This window comes from Nasonia vitripennis, chromosome 1, assembly GCF_009193385.2.
Source record: "Nasonia vitripennis strain AsymCx chromosome 1, Nvit_psr_1.1, whole genome shotgun sequence".
NCBI lineage: Eukaryota > Metazoa > Arthropoda > Insecta > Hymenoptera > Pteromalidae > Nasonia > Nasonia vitripennis.
Genome location: NC_045757.1, coordinates 28,249,517 through 28,276,198, shown reverse-complemented (window position 1 = coordinate 28,276,198; position 26,682 = coordinate 28,249,517). Strand labels below are relative to the sequence as shown.

General features: G+C 37.8%; 3 protein-coding genes across 5 annotated transcripts; 2 read left to right on the top strand and 1 right to left on the bottom strand.

Moving 5' to 3' along the window:
- Positions 1-28: 28 nt before the first annotated feature.
- Positions 29-3,982, top strand: LOC116415761. 3 transcript variants are annotated; one of them, XM_031920922.1, is made up of 5 exons: positions 29-200; positions 1,387-1,394; positions 1,469-1,640; positions 1,701-1,819; positions 3,350-3,982. In XM_031920922.1, the coding sequence occupies exons 3-5, from the start codon at positions 1,576-1,578 to the stop codon at positions 3,823-3,825; spliced, it is 660 nt and encodes a 219-aa protein (XP_031776782.1). In that variant the 5' UTR covers positions 29-200; positions 1,387-1,394; positions 1,469-1,575; the 3' UTR covers positions 3,826-3,982. The 3 variants fall into 3 exon arrangements, with proteins under 3 accessions (XP_031776782.1, XP_031776781.1, XP_031776783.1); XM_031920921.1 differs by having other exon boundaries at positions 1,383-1,394; XM_031920923.1 differs by having other exon boundaries at positions 1,287-1,394; positions 1,469-1,594; positions 1,670-1,819.
- Positions 3,983-4,217: 235 nt separating this feature from the next.
- On the bottom strand, positions 4,218-6,292 carry LOC103317169. The gene is made up of 4 exons (XM_031921005.1): positions 5,756-6,292; positions 5,312-5,660; positions 4,881-5,231; positions 4,218-4,797 (listed from the first exon to the last, which is right to left on the bottom strand). The coding sequence occupies exons 3-4, from the start codon at positions 5,218-5,220 to the stop codon at positions 4,268-4,270; spliced, it is 870 nt and encodes a 289-aa protein (XP_031776865.1). The 5' UTR covers positions 5,221-5,231; positions 5,312-5,660; positions 5,756-6,292; the 3' UTR covers positions 4,218-4,267.
- A 9,668-nt stretch (positions 6,293-15,960) lies between these two features.
- LOC100117699 (fork-head transcriptional regulator 2-like) lies at positions 15,961-20,853 on the top strand. The gene is made up of 2 exons (XM_001601813.6): positions 15,961-17,614; positions 19,447-20,853. The coding sequence occupies exons 1-2, from the start codon at positions 16,309-16,311 to the stop codon at positions 19,692-19,694; spliced, it is 1,554 nt and encodes a 517-aa protein (XP_001601863.1). The 5' UTR covers positions 15,961-16,308; the 3' UTR covers positions 19,695-20,853.
- Positions 20,854-26,682: the final 5,829 nt, after the last annotated feature.

The window sequence follows — 26,682 nt, the reverse complement described above, 5'->3', positions numbered from 1 at the left end:
CTTAAATTAAAAAATGAATTTTTACAGGCTCTAGTGTGACTATTTTACTTACTAGACTGCCATGGAAAGAAGAGATATGTTTTCGACTATTCTCATCGACAAAGTAGGTTCAACTTATATGCTGTTCTTATTGTTGGAAATAGTGTACCCACAGGAGATAGATCAACATCCAGTATGAAGCTTCGAGCAGCAATCATCAGGTACGTTTCACTGTTATGCAAATCTTCAATATGCACTTATGCATGTCAGCTCGAGCAATCTGAATATATACTTTTACATATAGTGTAGTAATAAATGACAAAGTGTAATTTTATTTTTTATTTATTTAATGCATATATCGTTGAAAATTAAACATACAAAACTCAGTAAAATGAGAAAGAACATAAAGCTACATAAAAATATAATTGAAGTTTTTTTATAGTAACTCGCTAATCTTTTTCCAAACGTCTCTGCTTGAGATGCAAGCAGAATGCCACTCTGCCATAATTTCTGTATCCGTAATAACATGGGGAACAGGTGCTCTTAATTTTCTGACAGAAACCATAAAAGCTCTGTAAGGAATGTTTATGACATTCAGTTTTGGCGACCATAAACTGCGATAAAGATGTGTTTGTAATAAACACCATTTATTTAGAGATGCATAGTTTGTGATCTGGTTGTTATCTTCAATCGTTCCCAGTATAGCACATTCTTCACCTCCTATTATTGATTTCTCTGCTATGAGCTTTTTCAGAATGCTTCTATAATTTACTTTTTTATCATAAATTCTGAAGACTCCTTGATTATTTTTTGAAAACCAGAGACAGTATTTTTCAGAATATTTGTTACCCATGTCTATCTCGACATTTCGAAAAGCAACTGGAATGAAGCGGCGACTATCGATGTTTCTCATAATATATCTCAAATGAAAACTCATTTTTTCATTGAGTCTCTCTTCAGTGAAAGGTCGCGAAGAAAGAATACTTTTCATAACTAAATGGTTGTACATTTTAAGGAGGAACAATTCTAATTTTGAAAGAGAATTTTCGCTGCCGATTTTCCAAGATGCTTGAATGCAAGAATTTTGATGCTCTTTTGTTTCGACGTAATAATAACGTCGTGTGTTTAAATATACTCTATACAGAAATAATTATACTATATACCGGAAAGGCAGCCATAATTAACTTAACTACCGCATTTTGTCATTTTGAATTTCAAAACTAAAATATTTCAAATTTTTGCTTCATAAATTCATATAAGTTTAGTCATTACAATAAATACAAATAATAATGTTCGTTTAATTTCAGGTTAGAATTTATAACAATTCTGCAGCTAATTTTTCCATTAATAGAAAAATGTTAATCTAAGTATTTCAATCGTTCATTGGTGTACCATTGCTTCAGCTAGCGATGCGGGTAAGTTTACTTGAAATAGAAACATATGCTACTCATTAATGGACCAACATAATCACCGTTGATTATTTTTGCAGCATATGACTCAAAGGCCTGAAGTCATAGAGAATATTATTTCATCCTCTCCTGGACTGAGCGAAGATGCCGTAGCGATAGCAATATTACATGATTGTTCACTTCAACAATGCTGAAACCATTAGAAAGTAGGATATTCATAACAAGTTTCAAATTTTTGCTCAGAAAATCCAGGTATATAACATTTATCATCAAAATTTTAGAATTGCCAAGTTACACCCTTCTTTTCTGTAGACAGCACAGCACATCGCTTCAGCAGTTCACGACGAAGCTCACAACTTTGCAGCTTCAACAAACTCCCACAACAACTCAACCGGAGACTCTTCCCAATCCTCGGACTCACCCCAGCCACGGTATGTCATAAAAATCTTACTGAATATGTGTGTCAGTATATACAACACCACCATTTATTTTAAACTCATAATATGATTATGCTATTATATAAAACCTTTATTTTCAAGCTTTTCAATAATACATGTAAATAATTTATTAAGTGTTAATCTTTTCTTGAAATTCAGCAATGTAAGATAATATTTCCCTAGTACATTTATATTTCAATTCTGCAGGTACTTTATCAAATCCAATTTTAATTAATTTCATAAAATTGTCAATAGACTTCTGATTGAGGCTACTAACAGGTTCTTTTGACGTCAAATCATCTATAGATTTCGCTATTTTTGCATTTTGGTCGAGCAATTTCTCAACTGCATCAATGTCAGTTGCATTCCTTTTTTTTCCAAATTTTGTACTATTTGATGAATTTGTGTTTGGAGTCACAAGCGGCACATCCTTAAAATTATCACTGCTAAATTGAGGTTCATGCTCTAAGTATGGCTGTAACCATAACATTCCATCGTACAATTCCCAAGAAACTTGTTTTGTATTTGCTGATCCAGAAGCATAAGGAGTTTTGGCTTTTTTCAATTCATCTTTAAATTTTCTGACCAAGTATTGCCATCGTTTCTCAATTTCTTGCTCTAAAATATATATATATATATATATATATATATATATATATATATTATTTAGTTTTAAAATCAATTATTAATAATAACTTCATTATTTCTGGTAAACTTTACCATTCATATTGACAATATAAATTTTGTAAATTGTTTCTGAAATAGTAGTAAGACATTTTTGCCTTTCATCTCTGAATTGGGAATGGTATGATTCTGTAGATTTATCGTAGAAAAATTTATTTTCCCTTATCATTTCTATGATTATCTCATCAAGAGAAATTATAAACTCAGTATCTTCTGAGTTTTCTTCAGTATCTTCATACTCACATGAGTTGATATTATCATAATCGTCATTGTCTGTCATTTTTCTGAAAAAATATGCAAATATGCAATGATAATAACTTAAGAATACAACTGTGCAGACTTATAATCTGAACAGTTAACACTGTCTCCCTAATTTTATTATGTCGAGATTATGGCGCGAAACGCGCGCTGTTCAAACTCTAGTATTATAAAAGCTCCATAACCTATATTTTCACTCATACATACATAGTATCAATAACTTATTTATATCAGCATTGTTTTGTAAACCAGTAGTAAATAAAATGGCTGAGAATAATACAGATGAGTTAATTAGTAGAAAAATAAGTATTTTGGTTGAACGTAAAAGATGTTTATATGATAAAAAGGACAGATTTTACTATATTCCAAAAGCTAGAGAAAACGCTTTCAAGGCTATTGCTGCAGAAATTAATTCTGAGTTTAATAAACAATTTGATTGTAAGAAATTATTTTAATTTAGATTTACTTAAATGTTCTGATAATTTAAAAAGCGTATAACAATGAAATATATAAAGTGCTCATTAATTTGTTTATAACCTATAAAGTTACAAATATAAATCTTATATTATTTTCTTGTTACAGGGAAAAGTATAAAGACACGTTGGGAAAACATTAGGAAATACTTTGCTAAAAAAATTCATTCACAATTAGGACACTTCTTATCTAAGGAGTTACACTACCTCATTCCTCATTTAAAAAGTAGTCCACCAGTAGCACCAAACAAAAGACCAGTAGTAACAAATGAAAGACCAGTTAAGACAGTGAATGATGTATTCCATGAAGAGGATGAAGAAACTTTGACACTTGATGATGTTATGAACACGACAAAAAACATCAAGGAAGCTTCAACTTCAACAATGAATTCAACAAGTACTGTACAGTTTCAAACAGAAAATCAGAAGCAGGAACGTATTAAGAAAGTAGAAGAGCAGCAGTTCTCTAAGAAGATTATCCCACCAAAAGATATAAATTATATTAAAAATGCAGACAAATTAAACATGTTGGAAAAAAAAGTATGCAAGTTGCTGAGAAAGCCATGGAAGGGATTCAAGGTTTGATTTCCACAACCAGTGATAATCAACAATATGATGATTATTTAATTAGTGTACGTCAAAGTCTTATGTATATTCCAGAGAGGAATTTATTACAATGCACAAATGGAATTTTAACTATTATTGACAGTTACATTTCTAAATAAAGATGATTTGATAATTTTCCACTCGTTTTATTTTAACATTATTGTTTGATTTTATAATTTTCAATAATATGAGTTTTATTAATAAATGTTCAAGATTCAAGAAGTTCTTACAATGATTTTCTTTTATTTTATTTTATTTGTATTATTTAAGGTATTGATTTAATTATTTCTTAAAATCTCTATTGAATTATCAAAATATAAACGGTATATTTTTATAAATTAAATAAAAATCTTTAATTAATCTCTTCATAATTTTTTTATAAAATTACTTTATTATTATACAATATGTATACAATATCTTTTCAAATATAATTTCGTTGCCAAGGAACTGTACCTTCGTTGCAGAAATATTCTGCTAAATTGTGTCTAATTAAGACTGGAATACTTCTGTTGTTTCTAGCATTTTGTACTTCTGGTTGTCTGACCTCGCCACCATTGTTACTATGTTGATTTTGTCTATTACTTGTGATGAGAAAGTTATGTAAACATAAGCATGCACTTATGATATATTTACTAGTGATTAGATTGAAACGTAAAGCATTGTTTAATAATTGCCATTTTGAACACAATATTCCAAATGCACACTCTATTGTAAATCTTGCACGACTAAGTCTGTAATTAAATATTTTTTCTCTTTCAGTGCGCAATAATTTTCTATTATATGGTTTCATTAAATTCTTTTCAAGTCCAAATATTTCATCAGAGATAAATACAAATGGTGAAAATCTATCACTACTTGGTAACTGTGTTGGTGCAGGTATATGTAACTCATCATTTGAGAGTTTTTCATTAAAACTGCAATCACTGAAAACGCTAGCATCACTGAATGAACCTAAAAATTTAAGAGATTATTTCATTATTGTACTATTCATTATATCACTTTTATAACTTTATTTTAAAATGAATTAATCTTACCACCATCACCTACTGAAAACCAAACGAATCTACAGTGAGCATCACTTATAGCCATGAGTACTATGCTATGAAACCTTTTATAATTAAAAAAGACGCTACCACCGTGATCTGGTTTCCTGATCCTCATGTGTTTACCATCGAGTGCTCCAATGCAGTTAGGAAATTGCCATTTTTCTTCAAAGTCTTTTGTGATGGACAACCATCCCTCTGTGTTAGGAAGTTTTACATACATTGGTGTGAGCACGGTAGCAATGATCTTGCATGTTTCTGCAATAATCTTATAATATGTCGACATCCCTACTCTTATAATACAAAGAGTTGAGCGTGACACTTCCTCCATGTCCCAAATAACTGCAAATATAAACACATAAATATGGAATACTTGTACATAACTATCAATTGATTAATTTATTTTTGTATATAATATTTACTGTATAGTCATCGCCAGTCGAATGCATGATGGAATAGGTGATCTTATGACATGTCGCTTCTCTAATCTACATCTAACTAAGTCATATAGTTTTTCAAAATTATCTACTGTCATTTTGAATTGCAATTCAAACACTTCATGATCTCTTAGTTGGAAATACTGGCATACCATTGCGTATGCTCCCACAGCATTTCTTATTTCTGATAAAAGATGCGGCTTGACCCACCATCTTCTTAATTTTTTCTGCATTTTTCTGATTAACTTTGCATGCATTAATGAACTTAGAGCAATATGCTGCAGTTTTAAAATCTTAACAGCTTTCTGTAAATTTTCTTCGTCCATGTTCACTCCTGTAAACAATGGATAGAAAAGTATAATTAAATAATTTATCAGACTATTTATTTATTAGCACTTTTATTAATGGTAATTAAATATTCTAAATTACTGTTGAGCAACTATATGTTTTTAGAAATTTGCTTTTTAACTACGCCAAAGTCATTTCGGAGCTGAACAGAAAAACACAGAAAAACGGAAACGATGACGAACGATGTCAACAAAACGAATCGGAGCTAGCAACACGAATACAAACATTACATAGATGCGCTTCTCACGTTCACAGATCGAATTCTCCAATGACCACAGAATCATGTAGATGAAAACTCGATGACAAAGTCGGACGCGGTACGGCTACAGGGTAAGGGGTAGGGAAGTACAATCATGTGGAATCTCCCTAATGTACTAAGGCCTGGGCACATAAGCACGTTGTTTTGCGGTCGAATGCGGATGGATGCGGCAAAGTCACTAGAACAGTTTGGTGATTTTGCATAGAGCCAATTTCTAAAAGTAAGGATGTTCCCCTAAAGTCTAAGATAGTACTGAGCGAACACACTGCAATTCACACTGTTTCTTCTGCTATTGCCACCGAACAAACATAACCTTATTTTTTATGAGAAATGAAGTGATTACTGATTAGTTTTGTACTTTCGTAATTGCCCTTACAAATCGACTTTCATGTAAAAATAAATAAGGAGTATATTTACATGTATTATTATTACTTAAGATAGCTGTAAAAATGCACTTCAGCGTCGAGGTTATGTTGATTTGTTTTTATCTTCGTCAGCTTGTGAATCGGAGTCAGGTGTGTTCGTTTTACAGTCTTGGTTAGCCTTCATGGAGGCATCGTGACTTTACATTGGCTCTATGCAAAATCACCAAACTCTTCTAGTGACTTTGCCGCATCCGTCCGCATTCGACCGCAAAACAACGTGCTTATGGGGCCAGGCCTCTATAAAGTGAGTCCGGGTGCAGAGCCTGCGAAGGTTCGAAATATCACTCGCTAAGCTCGGGTTCTAACCTCTCGGTTCCAGAAAAAACTGCTTACGCCACGGATAAGTTGGCGTATTTAAGGCAGGCACTGCTATAAAATATTGTACGACACGTGTCTCTTCACTAGGGTTGTGCGAGTTGCGGAAAAGTCGAGTTTCCCGCCCTAAAAACGCGACGAGCTCGAGTCGAGTTATTCTATAGTTTTTCGAGCATCTCGAAAAAATCGAGAAGCTCGTAAAGCTCGAGCATCTTTTACAAAATTCAATCATCTCAAATAATTCGAACGCGATCTCCATCAACTATAACGCTATATACAACAGTGGCAAACCTACAGCTAGTTGCCAATCGCCAACATCTGCCAATTTTTCGTCGAAGATGATTGAAATTCTGTTTTCTTATCCAGAACGCACTTACTCAACCCTAATCTACCAATTTATTACTGTTACAAAGTATGAATAAGATTTGCTTCTATGAACATAGCAAATGTCCTCCCATATGTCTCTTTTTGCGCTCGTCCAGTTAACTTTGGGATTTGCTCGAGCATTGGCCAAGTTTCATTTAATCTTTCGCATACCTACGTATGTACCTTATACTGACATGGGTATGGTGCTCTCCGTGGTTTTCTCTATTCTATAAATATTGAAATACCTAAGTGTGTAGTATTATTTGTTCAGTACTTGTATGGAAATTTATATAGGTATAGTAAGTTGCGCGTCAGAATATATCGTCGCTCCCTGCGCAGAGTAGCACATTTCAGAATTCGCTCCGAAGTACGTTTCACGGACCAAACTATAATATTATTCTTAGTATGAGAAAAACTTATGATAGTTTGATCATTTTTGTATTAGCAGGCTCTTTGCATGTGGATGCTACTATATGCCACTCTGGTTTTTATAAAATTCATTAATTTTTGAATTACGAAGCCTCGAAATTGTTATAGTATTTGCGCGAAAAGTGCATGTCTTCGTAATCGCGGCAAAGTTGCGAAACGTGCTAGTCTTCGTGACAAAGGCGTGAAATGTTCTAGTCTTCGCGACAAAAGCGGCTACTTTGAGATGTACTACTTTTCGTTAGGAGCGACGATATGATCCTAAAAATTAAAAAATTTGTTGCTCGAGTTGCTCGAGTTTTTCGAGCGTATTGACAATTTCCCGCAGCTCGAAATTGGGGAACTCGAGTCGAATTTCGCAATAAAACTCGACTCGACTTGACTCGTGTTTTTCGGAAACTCGCACAACCCTAGTGTCTCCAGTGACATTTTCTGGCATGGCCGTGCCAGAAAGTGCCACTTACGGTACTTATATATATCGTAATATTATAACATTTTTGTATGAATATAAAGGCAGTATTAATTTATTAATAAAATCATAGTATTTTCCGATATGACAACGTTGATAAACTACATGACTAATACGTATTCACAAATCTCTAATTAATTAATAATTAATCAAATAATGATATAGTTAAAATAATGTGTTATAATATGTTTCAAGATCAAATCTAAAATTAATGCATAATTCCATTGAATAACTTACAATATTAGTAAAACTTCTTTAGATACGACTATCATTCATCTGTACAATTGAACCTTAGCGAGCATAAGGCTTGCGTCTGAGCCCTCTCGTAGCAATACTCTATTTTGTAAACACAGGTACTACTTACGGCAAAACTATCCCGTTTACTACTCGTTTCGAATTAGCTCTAACCCTAGAAAAATTCCTATTCTGTTTCCAGTTGGCAGACAATTCCTCGCTTGTCTTTAAACACATAAAAAAATGAAACGAATGGGTGGGTTGGAACGATGCAATTACACTGCATTTATAGCTTCCGGCTAAGAGTCACTATAAGTTGAGCGAAAAAATTGACTTAAGACAATAATATACGATAATACACGATTTCCACGTTTTTTAGACCTAAAAAGCGGTCCTAAAGTGACCTTTTTTGACCGACCTGGAAAAAGCGGACAAAAATAGTATATTGTGGCCAAAAAGCCCACTTAGCCCTTGGTGCACACCATATTTGTAACGCATGTACTGATTTCCGCGTTCACACACACGCACACACACATATGTAAATAATCATGTACACACACAGACATATACATATATTTGATGTGAACTACTGACTATTTTCTAAAAAAAATTAAAAACGCCCGCTAAATTTTTTTTATACGACGTTTTGAAAAACGTTACTTTACGCCCGCTAAATAGGTACGGAAAATGCGAAAATCGTGCTTGTGTTACAAAAATAGTATATTGTGTACCAAGGGCGTAAAGTGGGCTTTTTTAGGCAAAGTGTGGAGTTTGCAGTACGAGCCGCGGACGAGTACTGTAGCCACACGAGGCCAAAACGTCCGCTTAGTCCGCTTTCAAAAATTGCACTTGTTGAATTTCACGCGAGTTTAGAAGATTTGCCAATAAATTGAATAGCGGGCGCAAACGTGATTTTGCGCCCGCTGCTGCATTTTTTCGCCCGCCGGTCGGAAAACGACTACTTTTGTCCCTAATTTTAGGTTAAAAAAACGCGAAAATCGTGCATGTGTTACAAAAAATCGATTTTTTCCGCTTTTTGAAAAGTTTTTTAAAATGATTAAAACGTACTGACAAATAAGTCATTCTACGAGAAGTCAAACATTATTTTTTCCGGCATTGAGCCCGAGATCTTGAATTTAAAAAAAAACCGCTGCCAATCCAACTAAATTTATAAGTCTAATAAATAAAATATTGTTTCAATATACAGTATAATCTGCCTGCTAATGTATGAGGCGATTTTTGATACATAATTTAATATATAAGTTTTGGATGATTCATTGTCCAAAAGTTTGCAGACCCCTGTTTTTTTATTATAGAATACGAACCTTGCCGTCAATTTTTTGTCAACAAACACACCTTGGTATCGGTAGTCATGAAATGTACTAGGTAATAAGTGTCAAATTTGAATGTAAAACCACTAATTAGCCATTATATCATGTTTGTTTTCTATATAACTTCTAGTAGAAGGTCAGGCCCATTCTAAAACTTTACAGCAATTTTTTTACTATAAAAAGGTATCTTTTTACTGTATTGAGGTTGTCGAAGTCCGGATCAAACATTCAGATTTTTATATTTTAAGGTTTAAAATGCAAATAAGGTAGCCTTAACATATGTATAGGGCTTTAAAAGTATTTTTATTGAAAAATTCAGAAAATTTCACAAAAAAAGTATTCCGGTAGTTTTAGTTAAAAACGCATCCCTAATAAGCTACAAATCATTGATAATAGGCAAAAAATTCAAAAATTGCTTGAGCCATTCGTCCCTTTGGAATCTTACGGTCAGTGAATTATGGACTCCCTACGTATAGTAGGTATTATAGAGGTATATAGAAGGTCTAAAACCATCAAAATAAAGGTAATTATGTCTAAGAATAGTAAACAAATTTGGTTTATTTATATACGTATTTATAAATTTTTAATGAAGAATTTTGATTTTAATTTCAAAGGTGGTGTGCCCCCTTAATACACAATATGCTATTATGATATACATCTTTTGAGAGTCTTATTTATCGTACTATTTATTTGCTCAATATAGTATATTTTACATCTAAACAAAATATTACTTTTAAAACTTCTGAATTTCTCAGGTGTAAGATGCATGCTAATGAATCGGTGATTGCTTTTGATTTTATTATGACATACACTCGTGCTTTTTTAAAAGTAATAGAAACGTTTGGACTTTTCTGACCGATAAGTCATTAATGAATATATACACAACAAGGCACTAATCGTGTCGCAGTTGCCGAAAACTGTTTCCAGAAGTCAAGAGGGACGACTCGAGCATCTTGTAAATCGAGGACAACCCCCCTGTGGTTGCTGAGATCCAAATACCCAAACAGCAGATTAAGTGGTGTGTGTACAAGGCGACGCATAAACAGTAGCCACCCGCACTGCGGATTCCAGTGCTTAGCCCCAAAATATTGAACCTTCATGACAACGCCTGCATTTTTGTAAATATTTTTATCTTCTCGTGAGCGAGGTAAATTTAAATTTTATTATACTGCGTTTCAACGGGGTTGTAGATAAACACGTTGATAACACAGGTAGAGCGAAATAAATATATCATAGTACGCTTATTTTTATATAAGTAAATTTACTCTTGAAAAATTGCATAATAACTTTATCGTAAGTTTGAGATTATTTAAATTTATTCATTTATGTTTTTGTTATAATTTAGGTTTATTCTATTAAACATTAGCAATATCACGATGACCCTATACTCTAGTGTGACGTTTATCCATCAGACGTAACCGTTTCACGTTCACGATTTTTATATTAAAAACAATTATAAATACATATGATACATTTTTTTTCTAAATCTTTCGCCTACGCTCAAGTTCGAATTTCAGCTAAATTCGAAAATGTAAAGTAAAGCAGACTACCAGTCTTATATATAAAATTGATGGACGGCATTTAACGAATTTTATGGCTCATTTACACGAGCTCCCGAACATTTGTTCGCTGCAATCGCGAGAATCTTACGCGGTTTCTGAAATAGCATCGACTTGAGATAAACAGATTTTATTTTCAGATCGTCTATGGACCTTCTCCGTTTCTCTCTCTCTTTCTATCTATCTCGCTCTCTCTCTCTCTCTCTCTCTCTCTCTCTCTCTCTCTCTCTCTCTCTCTCTCTCTCTCTCTCTCTCTCTCTCTCTCTCCCTCTCTCGCTCCGTATCTTCCTCCTCTTGCTATATGTATAGGTACTATTCTTCTTCTCTCCGTCTTCGTCTTCGACTTCGACGCACACCTCATTGCCCGTCTCGCTCGTGCCTTCTCGGTTTCGTTGAAACATTATCCAGACTCGTGCGAGAGACAGCTATACAAAACTCTGGTAAAAAGAGGAACTACGAGCTTGCGCACAGATTCTTTTCAGCTATTCGACACTGTGATTTATTTATAACTCATCACTTAACTTTTGCAGAATATATTGTGAATTAGACATCAGTGAAATAATAATTTGCGTTGAATAAATAAGTAAATATATTTCAATCACAAAAATATAATTATAATCGTTGGATGTACAAATACATAGTGTACATTTAAGGCGGATTCGCAAATCTTTGTGTTTAAATGTGACAAACAACAAGTAAAATACGTCATTTCGGAAGAAAAAATTCGAAGTAATTCAGTCCCATATCCGCTCACCTCGCACTTACACGTATATTCAGCAAAGACCCGTTGAATATCTAAAGCGAAAACAAATCAGTCGAGGCCTCATAAAAGCCGACTTGAAAAGTGACGACTTTCGGAAAGATATCCGTAGCAGCGGCGCTGTACAGAAAGATAACTGCACGTCAGCAATGTGCCAGGCAGGCGCGCGCGCGAGCGGCGATCAGCGGTATAAAATTACGATGCCGGTGTAAACAGTGAATCCTCCGCGGAGCGGCGCGTGTGATGGCTCGAGCCGCTTGGGTGGCCTCCCAGTTTCCCCTGCTTCGAGCACAGACGTCGAGCGCTGTTTCACGTGCTGCCCAGAAGCGCGCACAAAGCTCTGTACGTAGATACTCTCGCACTGCTGTCTGTTTGTCTCGCTCTCGTTCTCGTTGGCTTTTTTCTTCGCTTCTGAAGAGAGAGAGAGAGAGAGAGAGAGAGAGAGAGAGAGAGAGAGAGAGAGCGCGAAGGGGAGGAGTTAGTGAACGCGTCTCGACTAATTTGCCTTTTTATATCTCTTTGCGCGGCGCACGTTGAGCTTTCTGAGCTTTGAGCGCTGGCTCGAGCTTTCGCCGTTTGACTGACTTCAGTGACAGAGTTTCGGGAAAAATTGACGAGTTGAGTTTCTTTGAAAATATTTTGGAACTTGTACGGAGAAAAAGCTGGCAGGCTTTAGTCATTTTATTGTGGTCGTTGCGAATTTTATTGTAATTAAAATATATGTTCGACTCTTTGAGTGTGCACAGTTAGTTATGTAATTATTTGCTACGTTTTCTTAATTTTCTTTTCCGAACAAACATTATCCTTTAAAAAAACAGCATATTATAGCGAATTAGTTAAAATATTCTACTTTTCTGCGTACACTTACTCATATTTGCACAAGAATTTTCATATTTTAACATTTTCTCAGAATATTATAGCTTTGCAATATATTCGAGCAATATCAAGACATTCGAATTAGGTTAAATCCTTTCTAATCTTTATTTTTCAGAATTTTTACCCTTGTCCATAAGGTTCATTAAAAATAAATTATGCATTCGGTACTAGGAGTACACCCTACATATCTAACCTTTGAGAATATAAATTATCAGAGACTTGTAAATTATGTTATTACAAAAATTATAATATTTATATTTGTCGCTAGAAAAAAACGAGAAGATCGAAGTGTATATAATGCTCTCGGAACTGTAGTTTATGATCACTTAAATATATTCTAGACAATTAAAATTTGTATAGCTCTCATAGTTTCCTTCGTTCTCAGTAACGTCAAGTGGACACACCTGAACCACGGATATGCGTGAGAAGATTTTAAAATTTTCATAATTTTCTGAAAATACTACGATCGTTTCCTCAATTCTGGTCCACAAAACACAGCCTTAAAAATGTATTCCCCATTAAAATATAAAAATGTTGCAGCAGATGACTAGAAAGCATAGCAGTACTTTATGGGAAAACGTGCAGTCGTACCTTCAACGGTCTAGTCGTATACGCGCAGTGCACTAAAAAGGGAAGAAATCCGAGGGCGATCTGTGTTCTCGGTCTGCGGTTTTCTCTTGTATGTCCGGAACACGTGCGGCCGAGTTTTCCGTCTGCGTTGTGGGACTGCCTGTGATCTCGGCGCGTTTTACCGAGCGGACGGTCCCATTTTTATTATCAAAAAACTATAAACGGAGGCCTCGCCGCCGCGGGCCGTAAAAACATGTGAGGCTCTCTCGCGAACCCGAGGCTGCATCCTTGCGTGTTGTTTCATGTACGATCTCACGCTAAGATAATAACCGAAAATATTGTTTCACACCGCGAGGACGTTTCTGTGAAACGCATGATTTTGTCTCGAATCTTGTACTCTTTTTGGTATTTTTTAGAGCGGAACTTTTTACAGTTTCGATAAGAAATTCGAATATACATAGTATACGATTTTTTTAATAAAATGATTTACACAAATATGACACGAATTCCTGCACAAACTTTGCATACTTATTTTGCGTCTACTTAAAAGTTTAATATTATTTTTTGGCAGAAATGTGTATTATTATAATTATTTTAAACGCGAGTCTATTACAATTATGACGATTTTTAAAATAAAAATGCAGATCTATTTCAAGCGCCTAAATAAATGAGACTACACTTAACATTTATTTATTTTTAATTTTATGACGTATATACGTTTATACGTTTGAAGGTATGTACTTTTTTCAGGTATGTTCTTACTTTCATGTAATTCAATATTTTTATCAATATTATACATTCGATAATCTACTACAAACTGCTGTAGGCAATTTTTATATACGATTGCAAATTTAAAAAATATTCTGCTTATAAGGATTTATTGTATGATTTTATAGCTCTAAAAATTTTTAATAGTTGAAAGATCAATCAATCACAAGTATTACAATCACTGTATTGTATAGTAAATTCATAAGAAACAGACTTAAAAACTTTAATCATAGAATGCTTTCCGTACGACTATATTTCAAGTGCCAGAGCGTGTCGAAGCACTTGAGACAATCGTCACGACAAGGCTTGATCGTTCTGCCTAGGAAACCAAACAGTAAACAGTCTGCAGTCCTACGCTGTTATGAGACTCTTTCAAGATTCCACAATTATTTTTCGTCTTCCTTCTGTCAAACGAATCAAGCCTTAAACTAGTAGTCCTAATAACTACTGTCTACAAGCCACAGTAAATCACAACAAGTGGCCCACCCCGAAGATCTTCCCGATCTGCTACTAAACAAGTTTCATCTATTTCGAGCTTTTAATTTAGAGGCTTCTAGTCGGGAATGTTATTAAAAAATTTACTTGAGCACATTCGCTCGTAAAAATCTTAAAAATAAATAATTTTCATTTTCATCAATTTTTATAATATTATAGTGTATTCGATTTACAATCTATAACGGGTTATAAATAATACTTTTGCTACGACTCGGAGAATAAGGCAGATTTTACAATCGCTTATTAATTCTGGATATCTCTGGCATGAATTTTGATGACGTGAGTCGAATTGATAGCGGCGAAAACTTAAAAGCGAACGACGGATCTCTCGACGTTCATCTGTCTATAACGTACTACTCATCGAGAATCAAACACGTATCAGAGGTGTTTATTTCCAACGACACACGTGACGTCGTGTCAGATTCCAATTGACGATGAGATGAGCGGAATATATTATACAACACGCTTCGATTTTTCTCACGTCGAGATCTTTTCGCTAAGGCCGAGTTTGTATTTGAGTGCATTTTGGCCGTGCATATCAATGACGTTTTTATTGTTGACATTATTTTGATAGCTATATTTTGATTTTCTTGTCTAACGTGAAATAAAATGTTTGAATTGCTGATGTTTTCAATTTGAAGGAGACTTATTAAACGAATTTGACGATTATCTTTAATGAAGAATTCAATTCACTTATTTTACTTATACTTTATCTTTTACTGTATACAAACGTACAGGAAAAATAATTTACATTTAAACTTGATTTTGCATGCTCACCCTACTTTTTTCAATAAGATTTATTCATTTAACACATTTATAATAATTTGAAAAATTGTATGAATATTGTTAATGGTTCTTTTTATTACTATACGTAAAGTAAGTTAAAGTTTTTCATAAATAACCATAAAATTTGTTCGATAATACATGCAAATGATAGTCAATATTTTGATCAATTTATGCCGTTACATGTAGCTTTATGACGGATATTCACAAAAAATAAGATACGTCAGGTCGACAAATCAATTCAACTGTTTACCCTTTACAGACAACGCTTCCAAACATTTTAAACTCTGATCAAACCCTCTCAAAATCCACTTGTCTTTACTACAAACCATCGCGAACTTCGATCTTCAATGACCAAACCCCTCGATATATCACTACAATCATCGTTCGTAATCAACAATAAATAATCACCGAAAAAATACCATCCACCGAGCAAGTACTCTTTACCCAAGTGACACGGTTCTCTCCCCAGCATCTGCAGTGATCCACCATCGAAAGGATTGCTCCGACCAATGCCAGCCGTCGCCTCTACTCTTTTTTAGGCTCTCGACTCCACCTCCGCATCTTCGCGCCGCCCACCATCCAATGAAGCCAGGCTCGCGCTCGAGACTCCTCTCGGCTCGGCTCGACTCTCCAGTCGAACGAAAACAGAGCTTGTGTAAGGTCCCGGGCTTATTAGCTGCTTAGCTTCGCTCCGTCGGTGAGAGAGTGGCTAAACAATTTACACTGTGCCGCCGAGGGTAAATAATTATAACCGGACGCGATCAAAGTCGCGCGCTCAGCCGCTGTTAATAAAGATATTCGAGCGCGGCGATCCTCGTTTCGCGATGAAGTGCTGTTTGTGCGAGGGTGTTTACGAGATTATGAAACTTTGATGAGTGTTGTATAATCGTAAGCGGGATAAGTGCACTTTATCCGATCCGATCACGACCATCAGCGAGCTGCAGTGAGAGAGTTTGATTTCTTTTCTTTTCGTACGACCGAAAAAGCCTTTCGAGATGACCAACGAGTCCGAGACAGTGTCGTCCTCGCAGCACCTGCACCAGCGCGACCATCAGCAGAGTCAGCATCAGCATCATCTCCATGGTCACCACATCTCGACGGCGACGCATTCGCACCCGTCGGCCTCTCTCAGCTACTCGATGTCGAGTACGAGCAACGCGACGAGGCCGACGACGAACGTCTCGAGTGTCATATCCAGCCTCGCTCAAGCGCAGAATCTCGACCCGATTCTTGGCGCTTCGACGTCCCCGAGCACGGAACCGCCTCGGAAACCCGGAGCTCGTCGCCAGGAGAAACCCCCGTACTCCTACATCGCCCTCATCGTCATGGCGATTCAGTCCAGCCCCGGCAAGCGACTCACCCTCTCGGAGATCTACACGTACCTGCAGCAGCACTTCCCGTTTTTCCGAGGCTCCTACCAGGGCTGGAAGAACTCCGTTCGGCACAATTTGAGCCTCAACGAGTGCTTCATCAAACTGCCGAAGGGTCTCGGTAGACCAGGCAAGGGCCACTACTGGACGATCGACCCGGCGAGCGAGTTCATGTTCGAGGAAGGAAGCTTCAGGCGTCGGCCCCGAGGCTTCCGGCGCAAGTGCCAGGCGCTGAAGCCCCAGTACCCACAGTACTTCTCGACGGCCGCCGGAGCCGTGCAGTCACCCGGCTACGAGAACCTCACGGCCGCGGCGGTCGACTACGGCAACGGCTACCAGAACCAGTACCAGAACTACCCGGAGTACGCGATGTACGGCGCGGCGGACTGGACGTACCCGGAGGCGACGTACAAGACTCCGCCGATCGCCGAGGTGACCTACAAGACTACCGAAGTCACCTACAAGACCGGCGACGTTTACCGGAACGGCGAGATCACGGCTTTCAAGAACGAGCCCGCCTACGCCAGGGGCAGCGCACAGGAACAGCCTCCGGCTTTCAGACCGACCGACGCTTTTCAGAGCAACGTGAAGGACCACCACTTGCAGCAGCAGCCACAGCAACACTTGACTCAACAGCATCAGCTGCAGCATCATCACCAGGATGTCGGTTTCAAGATCGACGCCGACGCCGAGAACGCTTACGGCAAGTGCGGAGGTAACGTCTCGAGCTCCGTGCCGACGACGGCTGCGCAGAGTGTCATGACTACGGGCAATCTGGGACAAGATTATTACGCGGCTTACGGGAACTCGGTGCAGAATCAGGCGATCAACGTTAACGCCGCGATTCAGACGATGCTGCCCGGGTCCAGCAGTCCTGTCGCTGGGGTCAACTCGCCGCACAGCAGCTGCCATACGCCAGTTGCCGATCACAGTAAGTTTTTTTATTCGACGTTGGTTTCTTTTGAAATACATAATTTTTTATTGTGTTGATTGAAATTGTACGACTAAAATGAGATGAAAACTCGGGTTGGCAGATAATATTAATCTTTGGGCTTTTTATAAGAAGATAAACAAAATACTATAAGCTTGCGTTTACATTACCGCACAAATAATAATAGTAATTTTGTTTAAAAAATTTCATTGCAATAATTAGGAGCTGAATAGTTGACAAGTATGATGAGTATGACAGTGTCGTAAAAAAAGTAATAAAAATAATTCAGACTTTTTCAAACTTTGAATTTTAAACGCCTTACGATAATACAATAAATTGTAATATACTTAATATAAAAAAATGTCGTAGCATTTATCAGATCTTTATAAAATTATAAAAGCAACAGGTCAACGTCTCCAGAACGGAAAATATGAGTAGAAACTAGAAACTAACGTAAACGCATACACGTGGGTGGCTTTCTTAGCGCCATAAAAACAGGGCAAGCGTTGACATTCAAGCTGAACTGAATACAGACCGCCTTTCAAAATTTTTTAGAGCTTTCAACGCTCATTAAGGGATTTTCTTACAGGTCCGGAACGCGGAGGAAAACATCTGGGTGAAAATGAAATTTAAGATCTCAGTAATATAGCGCTGGGTTGTGTCTAGACTGCATCTTTATAATTTACGCGTCATATTATAGAGGCGACATTTTTTAACGCAAATAAGGATTTTCATTAGCAAAGAATTATAAATTTGTTAATGATCATATAATTGTTTTAACTGTATTAAGTAAAATTAAAAAGTTAAAATAATGCAATTTAAAAGAGCGTCTCCTTTAAACAGAACTCGTCGTTACAATATGACAGTATGACGTGCTTTCTATACGAGGGAAAGGATACACCGCGCTAACAGCGATCTCACGTTGAATGGCAGGCTTGACACCGTCGAAATAGACCACACACGAGCAAAATTTCAAACTGCAATCATATTCTTAGACCCTTTCTTGCTCCACTTTTTGTTATACTAAGACCTTTAATGACACAGCATGTGCGAACACGCGGAACTGAGAATGAGTAATGCGCCTCGGAGTGCAATAAAATCGACTGGAACGTAGGTCCAATGAAATGGATTTCAATATCTCTTTATTCATTGCTGAAGCTTCTTTTTTTATAACGAAAAAATCTCCGCAATTATATCGAGTATGAATAAATTGTCATAAGTGCGCGAGAGAACAAAAAATTTGGCTCGTGCGAAGATTCCGTGTAACGTAGAGTTGAGTCACTCGTGGCTCATGATCGGGATGGCAATAAAAACGATAGTACGCGCGAGGGAAAAAGGCAGATAAAGAAGCGAACCTCTAGTGGAGTGTCCACTTGAAACCAAAGCGTGCACTCGAAATCCGGTACAGTCAATGAAACTACTAAATGATTCTTTACTGTGAGATTCAGAGCGTTGCATGCAGTATCGTAAATCATGTACCTTGAATGAACATGAAAAAAGTTAATCAGTTTTAAATAGAGGCACCGTTAAATAATTTTTAATAATAATTGAATTACTCAAGAATAAATTATCTCCTAAATGTAGATTTTTAATCATACAAAATTTGATCAACTTACAAAAATATCAATCATCTTTGATTTATATTAAGAAAATTTTAAGAATATTAAATTATAAATTACGAGTGATTCTTTACAAATAATAGGATGAACGTGAAAAAAAATCGTAAATAGCCAAAATTATAGCTATATTCATAAAAAGTCTGAGCGATAACATTCTAAATGAAACAAATGAAATGATACGCACCGAGACTAAAGATTAAATTTCAATTGCAGATATGAGGCTACAGTGCTCGAGCGGCGGCAGCTCGACGAGCAGCGGCGGTGGCATCGTCGACAGGAAGCCATACTTGGGCCACACGGCAACGGGCTCGATGGGCCTGAACACGTCGCTGGGCTCACTCGCCGGTTCCTTGAGCCTGGGAAACATCGGCGGACTCAGTCTACCCGGCGTCAACGTCCACTCCTCCGGCGCGTCTCCGACCACCTCTATGTACTACGACCACATCAAGTACTCCATGTGAAAACTCTGACGACGTGCGTCTGTCTATACACGGCTCCAGAGCCGATGGGAAATGTGATTGAATAGAATTCTTATACGTATATGTGCCTTTTAATTTGAGACAAGCAGTCATGCGTTTTTGAGTGTGTAAATAATTTTAACTGCGAACTGGATGATGCATTTTTTCTCTTACGTGCGTGTATTTATGCTTATTTTGGTTCGTCATCAATATTGCTCGCGAGAGTTGAATTTTAAAATGCTTTGAATTGCGCGTACAAAGCTTGCTTCAAAGAAGCTACGATATATTTCATACGAGAGTTAACGAGTGCCACCCTAGTGGAAAAAAAATGTTATAAATTGTAATAAATTGTAATAAAACGTAAAAAAATGTAAGAAAATGTAAGAAACTGTACCTTTTTGTTGGATTTCAGACCTTTTTTCTCATACGTTTTTGTACACTTTCTTACATTTTCAGATTTGTTAACTTTTTTTTACATTTTATTACATTCTATTACATATGTAATGTGTAATATTATTTTACCGCCTAATATAGTCAATATATATTTTTTAATTATTAATTTTATAATAAAATGTAAAAATGCATAAGAAATTGCAAGAAAAAGTAAAAGAATGTAAGCAGAAGCAAGAAAATAAAACAGTCGCCATTTTCTTTGTAACGGGGTTCGATTTCAGGGGAAACTCGGCAATATCCGACCGGATCACAATCCCTCGGTGCGGCGGAGAACTCTTTCAACGCCTCTGATTTACCCGCGTTGCAACGCAGCTCGCTGTGAGAGCTGCTTTACGAACGTCGTGTTCGCACGTGTGCTATCTCTCCACACTCTCCTGTGCGGAACCGGCTTCTCAGTTTTGCGTTGCAACCGCTTGTTGCAACGCCCGCGGAGGCGGCGGTATTCGCGATGAGAACGTAGGGAACGGGAGAGAACAACTCGCGAAAATACAGCTAGTCCCGATTAAAACAAAACAAAATAATGATATATTGTGCGGTCAATATTGTCTCTTTACAAATGTGCGCCGAGTCACCTCAATGTCGACTCGGCGTGGAGAGTATCTCGCGAAGCTTACGCGCACGAACGAGAAGACCGTTACTTGGTGCCGCTGCACCAAGTCGCAAAGCTGTAGCCGCTGCTACTGCTGACGCGGTACGAAAAAAGAGCTCAGCCCTACTTACTCGCAGCCACCGTTCTCGGTAGGTGCACACCACACACTCACACACACGCTACGCCAGTGGTGTTGCTGGCTCCCTCGCAGGAGCGGACGTCCTCTCGTTTGACCGCTGATCGGCAGGCCAGGTCGTCCTTGCTTCTTGTAGCAGGAGTTGACTTGGACGTCTTCTTCTCGCGACCACACACACTCTCACTCTATCGCACGCTATCAGTCGTCGCTCGATTCAGTCAGTCTCACACAAGAGAGCTGATGCGTTCGCACCTATGGCCGGAAGCTATCTCTCTGTCCGACGGACCACGACTTATATGCGAGGCCCCGAATCTTGCCTCGCACTTGCGCAACGTCGCGTTTCAACAATGCGCGAATCTACCTGATTTCGCATCTCGTTATAACCCCCTCCTAGAATCGAACAATCGTCCCGAGTTTGATTCTACAATCTAGGAAAAACGCGACGTGTATCGTTCGGACGATTGAACCTTTTCTACGACGCACCTATTTCTTCTCTGGTTCACTCAGATGCTTGCAGGTCGCGTCGCCACCTCCAGGACCGTATCCTAGATCGATCTTTACCTTGATCGCAAGGTTTCATTCGGCACGTTTACGAACCGTACGCGAAGTGGCTTTGCTCAGCCTGGACGCTGCATCCCTCTGTTCGCCTACAGAGGTTCGCTCGTTAATCAGCGGCGCATCCGCTTGTCCGCTCGCTTCCCTCGGCGATTGAGCGATGTCGTCCTCTTCACTCTTCAGCGACCTTTGCTTGACCGAAAGCTCGTGCTACTCTTTAAGTCACATGACCGGTGTCGGATTCACGAACTTCCTCTTCAACGATCCTCCGACAAATTCTCGTCTTCAAGGCGGCGTCTACTTGGTGATGCTTTGCTTCGCATCCGCCGTTTGTGACTTTCCTTTGTTACGAAATCGCCAGCCTTGCTTGCTACCGGTCCATGTCGTGCTTTTTTAGTAACGCGCTTGGCACGCTGACGCGCTTCACGCGATCGTGCCAGGCACCGATCGCTCACCCTCTTTATCGAGTTTTCTAAGGGTGATAAGGTGGCGCTACCCTGTATCTCTGCCGCTGACTACACTTCTCTCCGTTGTAGTCATCTCTGTGCAGCTTTTTGCGGACCCACGCCTGAACTCCAGGCGAACCTTGAATCTGTCTCGATATTAGTCCTTCGTGACGCAAGCTTGACTTACTTCCCCTTGGTCGTAAGGAGTCCAAACGTCTTGCTGAGGTCTAACGTTGGTACGTTTCTCGTTATCTGCAGTTCGCGGAGACGACCGTCCATGTTGGGTAATGGAGAGGCGTAATAGCCCCAGAAGTACGTTGAATCTCGGACGCTAACGCAGGAATTAACGCTTTCCTCTTCGCGCATTCTTGCGTCCTCATTGTGCTCAAGCGTCATGTTACCACCTTTCTTAGCGCTGGACGCTCGTTCTACGGACGAAGCTAGCGGATTTAAACTCTTGCACCTCTGACCTTTCTACGGTCTTAATCCGCCTTGCGTCCAAATTGCTCGCGCTGTTCATTAGTAGGTGTAAGGTCTCGTAGGACTATCAGACTGCGGTGCGTCTCCTTGGACTTGCTTCGCTCAAAGCGCGAGCGCGTCCTTGCGTCTGACCTCCCCTGGGGTAAGGATGTTCCATCCCGAGGTAAACTTTCTGATAGCTCTACACGAGCTTGCGTCGTCTAAGTGCGTCGAGACAGGCGCGGGAAGGACTTTGAGGTCAAGGCTGTCAAGTCTAACTCCTCAGCGCTCTCGTAACCAGACCTCCTGCACCGTCTAGAGTTCTGTGCCTGTGAAGTTCTCGTTTCAGAACCTCTGTCCCCTGCGTTGGGACAGTCGCGCCACCAATGCGTCAATCGTCCACAAGTTCAGCACTCGAGCCTTTTACGCGCTCTTCTGTTATACTTTTTTACGTATTGTTACATTTATCATTTTAAAGAAGAAACCCCCATGAAATCCTGGATCAATGGATTTGTAATAAAACGTAACAAAATTTAATAAAATGTAGCAAACTGTAATAAAAAGTAAAAAAGGTCCGAAATCCAACAAAAACGTACAAAATGATACGATTTGTTACATTTTCTTATATTTTATTACACTTTATTACATTTCTTATTTCCACTAGGGCATATAGGAAATATATATATATATATATATATATATATATATATATATATATATATAATTATGTAATAGCGTGTATATAAAAATAGATAAAATAACGATAAATTATGCTTATTTACCAAATATAATGCAGTCCAAGTTTACAATTATTGTTCATAAAACAGAAAAAAATAATCATAGTCATATGCGATAACTAACTAACCAAAGTTTCATTGAAAATAACCATATAATTAAAGTAAAACTGACTAGCTTTTTACCACTTATATTTTGATTCTTCAAAATATGTTGTAAAATTTTTTAAAAAACGTATGTAAAGAGTTTGTTAATTAAGCAAGATTACTTTGCGTACAGTTGTTTGATATTATAATACTTCTTGCAATATACTGAAAGTAATGTAGCCAAATAATCGAACGACGTACTTTCTGAGCGTACTGTAATTAAAACAACGGTGATCTTTTATTAAGGAAGCGTTGTATGCGTTTCGCGCATTGTCAGCGGTTATTGAAAATAAAAGCCCGACAACCTCGGAAATATAATCTCCGTTATATATTTATATATTTAAAATAACCCTTATAAAATATACCTGTAGCTATATATTAATTTAAGTTTCAATAAGTATATATGTTAATAATTGTCGTATTAAACAGCAGTAATTTGATAAAAAAATATAGACTTAAAAAATTCATTGCTTTTTCCCAATGCATCTTCAACATTATAGACATATACGCAATGATGTTGTCACATCAATCAAGCTGCTCGAGAAGAAATATTTTCCCGTGAGAAAAAAGGCGCAACATGCTGTCGGCAGATTTCCAGACCATGCGCTCTTTTTCTCCACCGGACCGTACCATAAAAGAACAGATGATTTTTACCTCGGACTTTTGAGGTTTTAGTGCGTTTTTTGTGTGGCTCATAAATTTGTCTGGCGCGCTGACTAGAACCAAATTTTCTAAATCTCGGTCATCTATTTTAAAAACATGAGAGTTATATTATACACATTAATAATAATGTTCAACTTCTTTTAATTACAATTCAATAGATTCTGAAATTTTAATATTTATTCGTATATGTCACTGATTTTTAATCGAAAACTTTAGTATACCAGCACCTGTACAGAAATAATTAATCTGACTTACTTTATCTTTCTGAAAACAATTATACGTTTAAGATTGTAGTTCGCTTTTTTAAGACAGTGGGAAATCCAGGCATCTTGAATAGACCAGACTTTGGCCTAGAATCAGACATACAACGAGGTGCAAGCTGAGCCACTCAACGAGCTCGTTGACAGCAGAACTTCGGCAGCTAAGCTCCGTCGGAAACTGCCAACGCACGACTTCATAGTTTTCTCATCGCCGAATCGATCTCGAAAAACATCTTATATAGACTTACATACTTTTTTATTTTTATAATAGTATAGTCTGCAGGTACAGATTAAACTGATTGTTTACTGCTTGCGATTGAATGAATATTTTTATATCGATAATGTCGGATTAAAAGGTATATTCCGAAAGTACGTGCCTGCCTATATATCAACAAGGTATCGAAAACTTTATAGTCATATAGATGATTGAATTCAAGACTATCGAATAATTCGATCGATTATTTTACTGTCGAAATTAGTAATATTTATGCAGCACGCTTTGCGATTACATACGTACTTAATATATTAAATTAAAAAGGGTATTCATATTCGAGCAGCTCAGCTCAAAGCTCCATCCGTGCCAGTCGGATATTTCTCAAGCCCGAAACAATTCGGGAATCGAGTAACCGAGATAGAACACGGGCCGCATTGCACGCTCATGACGACATGTGCACGCCTTCGCATACATCCGATAGGATCTCGCTCGCGGAGTATAGAATCTCGGAGGAGAGATGCCGAGGAAACGCGCGCGAGAGCCAGAGGAAACGAACGAGGCAAAGAGAAAGAGAAAGAAGAGTCGCGGCTTCGAGGCAGAGGAAGGGGTTCGCTCTAAAATAATAAACAGTGTCCCGGGTGGTGTGTGCGGCTGCTCTCTCTCTCTCTCTCTCTCTCTCTCTCTCTCTCTCTCTCTCTCTCTCTCTCTCTCTCTCTCTCTCTCTCTCTTTCTCTCGCTCTCCGGCGTACGCGCGCGCGCGCATGTATAATAGTGTCGAAAGCCGCGGTCGCGACTTTACATTGCGCAGCGATGCGCCCGCAGGAAATTTCAAAACTCGACCAGTGGCGGCAGCAGCCCCCGACTGTTTGTTTGCTTTTCCGTTTTTTTTTATAGGCGCCTAAGGGGTTATAGGTGGTCCTGGAAATTCTTTGAAATTTCGACTGGAGATACGACGCTTTACTTCCTCTGCGGACGAGCAGAAGAGATTTTTCTTTCGTGTAAGTTTTCGTTCGCTCGGGTTAGTCGATGCTTTTATTTTTAACAATTCAGATCGACCGATACCTCGAGCAAAATCATCGTTTGATTGTACGTTCTGAATCAGATTCGCTAAACAGGCTGCACTGGAGTTTTTTCTCATTATTTTATAATCGTAACTTTTTATCGCTACAACGATTTATTCAAAATTTCTTTTCTTAAAACTGCGGAAGCAGGCCTGATTTGAAAAACGACTTTCAAACCGTAAGCATTTATGAGGGATATTAAATGCTCGAACTTTGCATTGATGTTTATTGCTTTAGGTACGAAATTTATTTTCGTGATTCTAAGTGTACAGCGGGACAGTTCTACAATAAGAAAGGCGACGGATGAGATAAGCGTTCGTTTAAACAAAACGATTCGAGAAAACTCACAAGCAAATAAACATGTAAAAGTGGATGGCCCCATGATAAATCTCTGTATATTTATTGTTCTTTTGAAGGAAAGCATTATTTTGGAATCGAAATGATGTTTAGACTATGTTAGAGCTCGACAAGTAGATTTTGTTTTCTATTTGCAGCTTGAATATTATTTAACTTTTTATAGTCATGAATATAATACAATCCAGAATGAACAGAACTTATTAGGGTTGAATATCATCGTTTTTCCTAAATTATTTTATGCCAAGTCGTTCACATTTCAAAATAAAAAAAATGTATCCACTTTTGGCTCTTGATATGATAAAATAATTTGCGGATAATTATATATCTAAATCATGAAGTGTATTTCTATTACTTAACGTCCAATAAAAAATCGTACATACACGTTCGGCTATTACGTGGATGTTTGGCAGTCCGACGGCCGAGTCAAGAGACCGCTAAGTGAATCATATTCCGATCCAAACCTCTTTCTTCTCTCTCTCTCTCTCTCTCTCTCTCTCTCTCTCTCTCTCTCTCTCTCTCTCTCTCTCTCTCTCTTCGTCCGATGATGATAAACAGCGTGTCTCGTCGGCGTCTACCCGCGAGTCGAGCTCCTCTCTAAAGCAGCTTCGTTACTATTGTATATTATTTCCCCTCCCGCCGTAGTAAACAGTCTCGCGTTAAACATTTACAAAATGCTCGACCGTCGACCGAGTACGAGTGCGATATCCGCGTGATGAGTTTGCGGCTTGCAAACGGCTTACACGATTACGCGTCATTGAAAGCTGATGCCCCGTCTCTGCAGATGTGTATTAAGAACCATTAAGTTTTGTATGAATGAATGGAACGGATAAAAAGTTAATGTTAAGGAAAAAAATAATGTTATTAATTTAACTTTTTATCGATTGGCTGGTAATCACTTTGTAATTAGTGGATTAAGA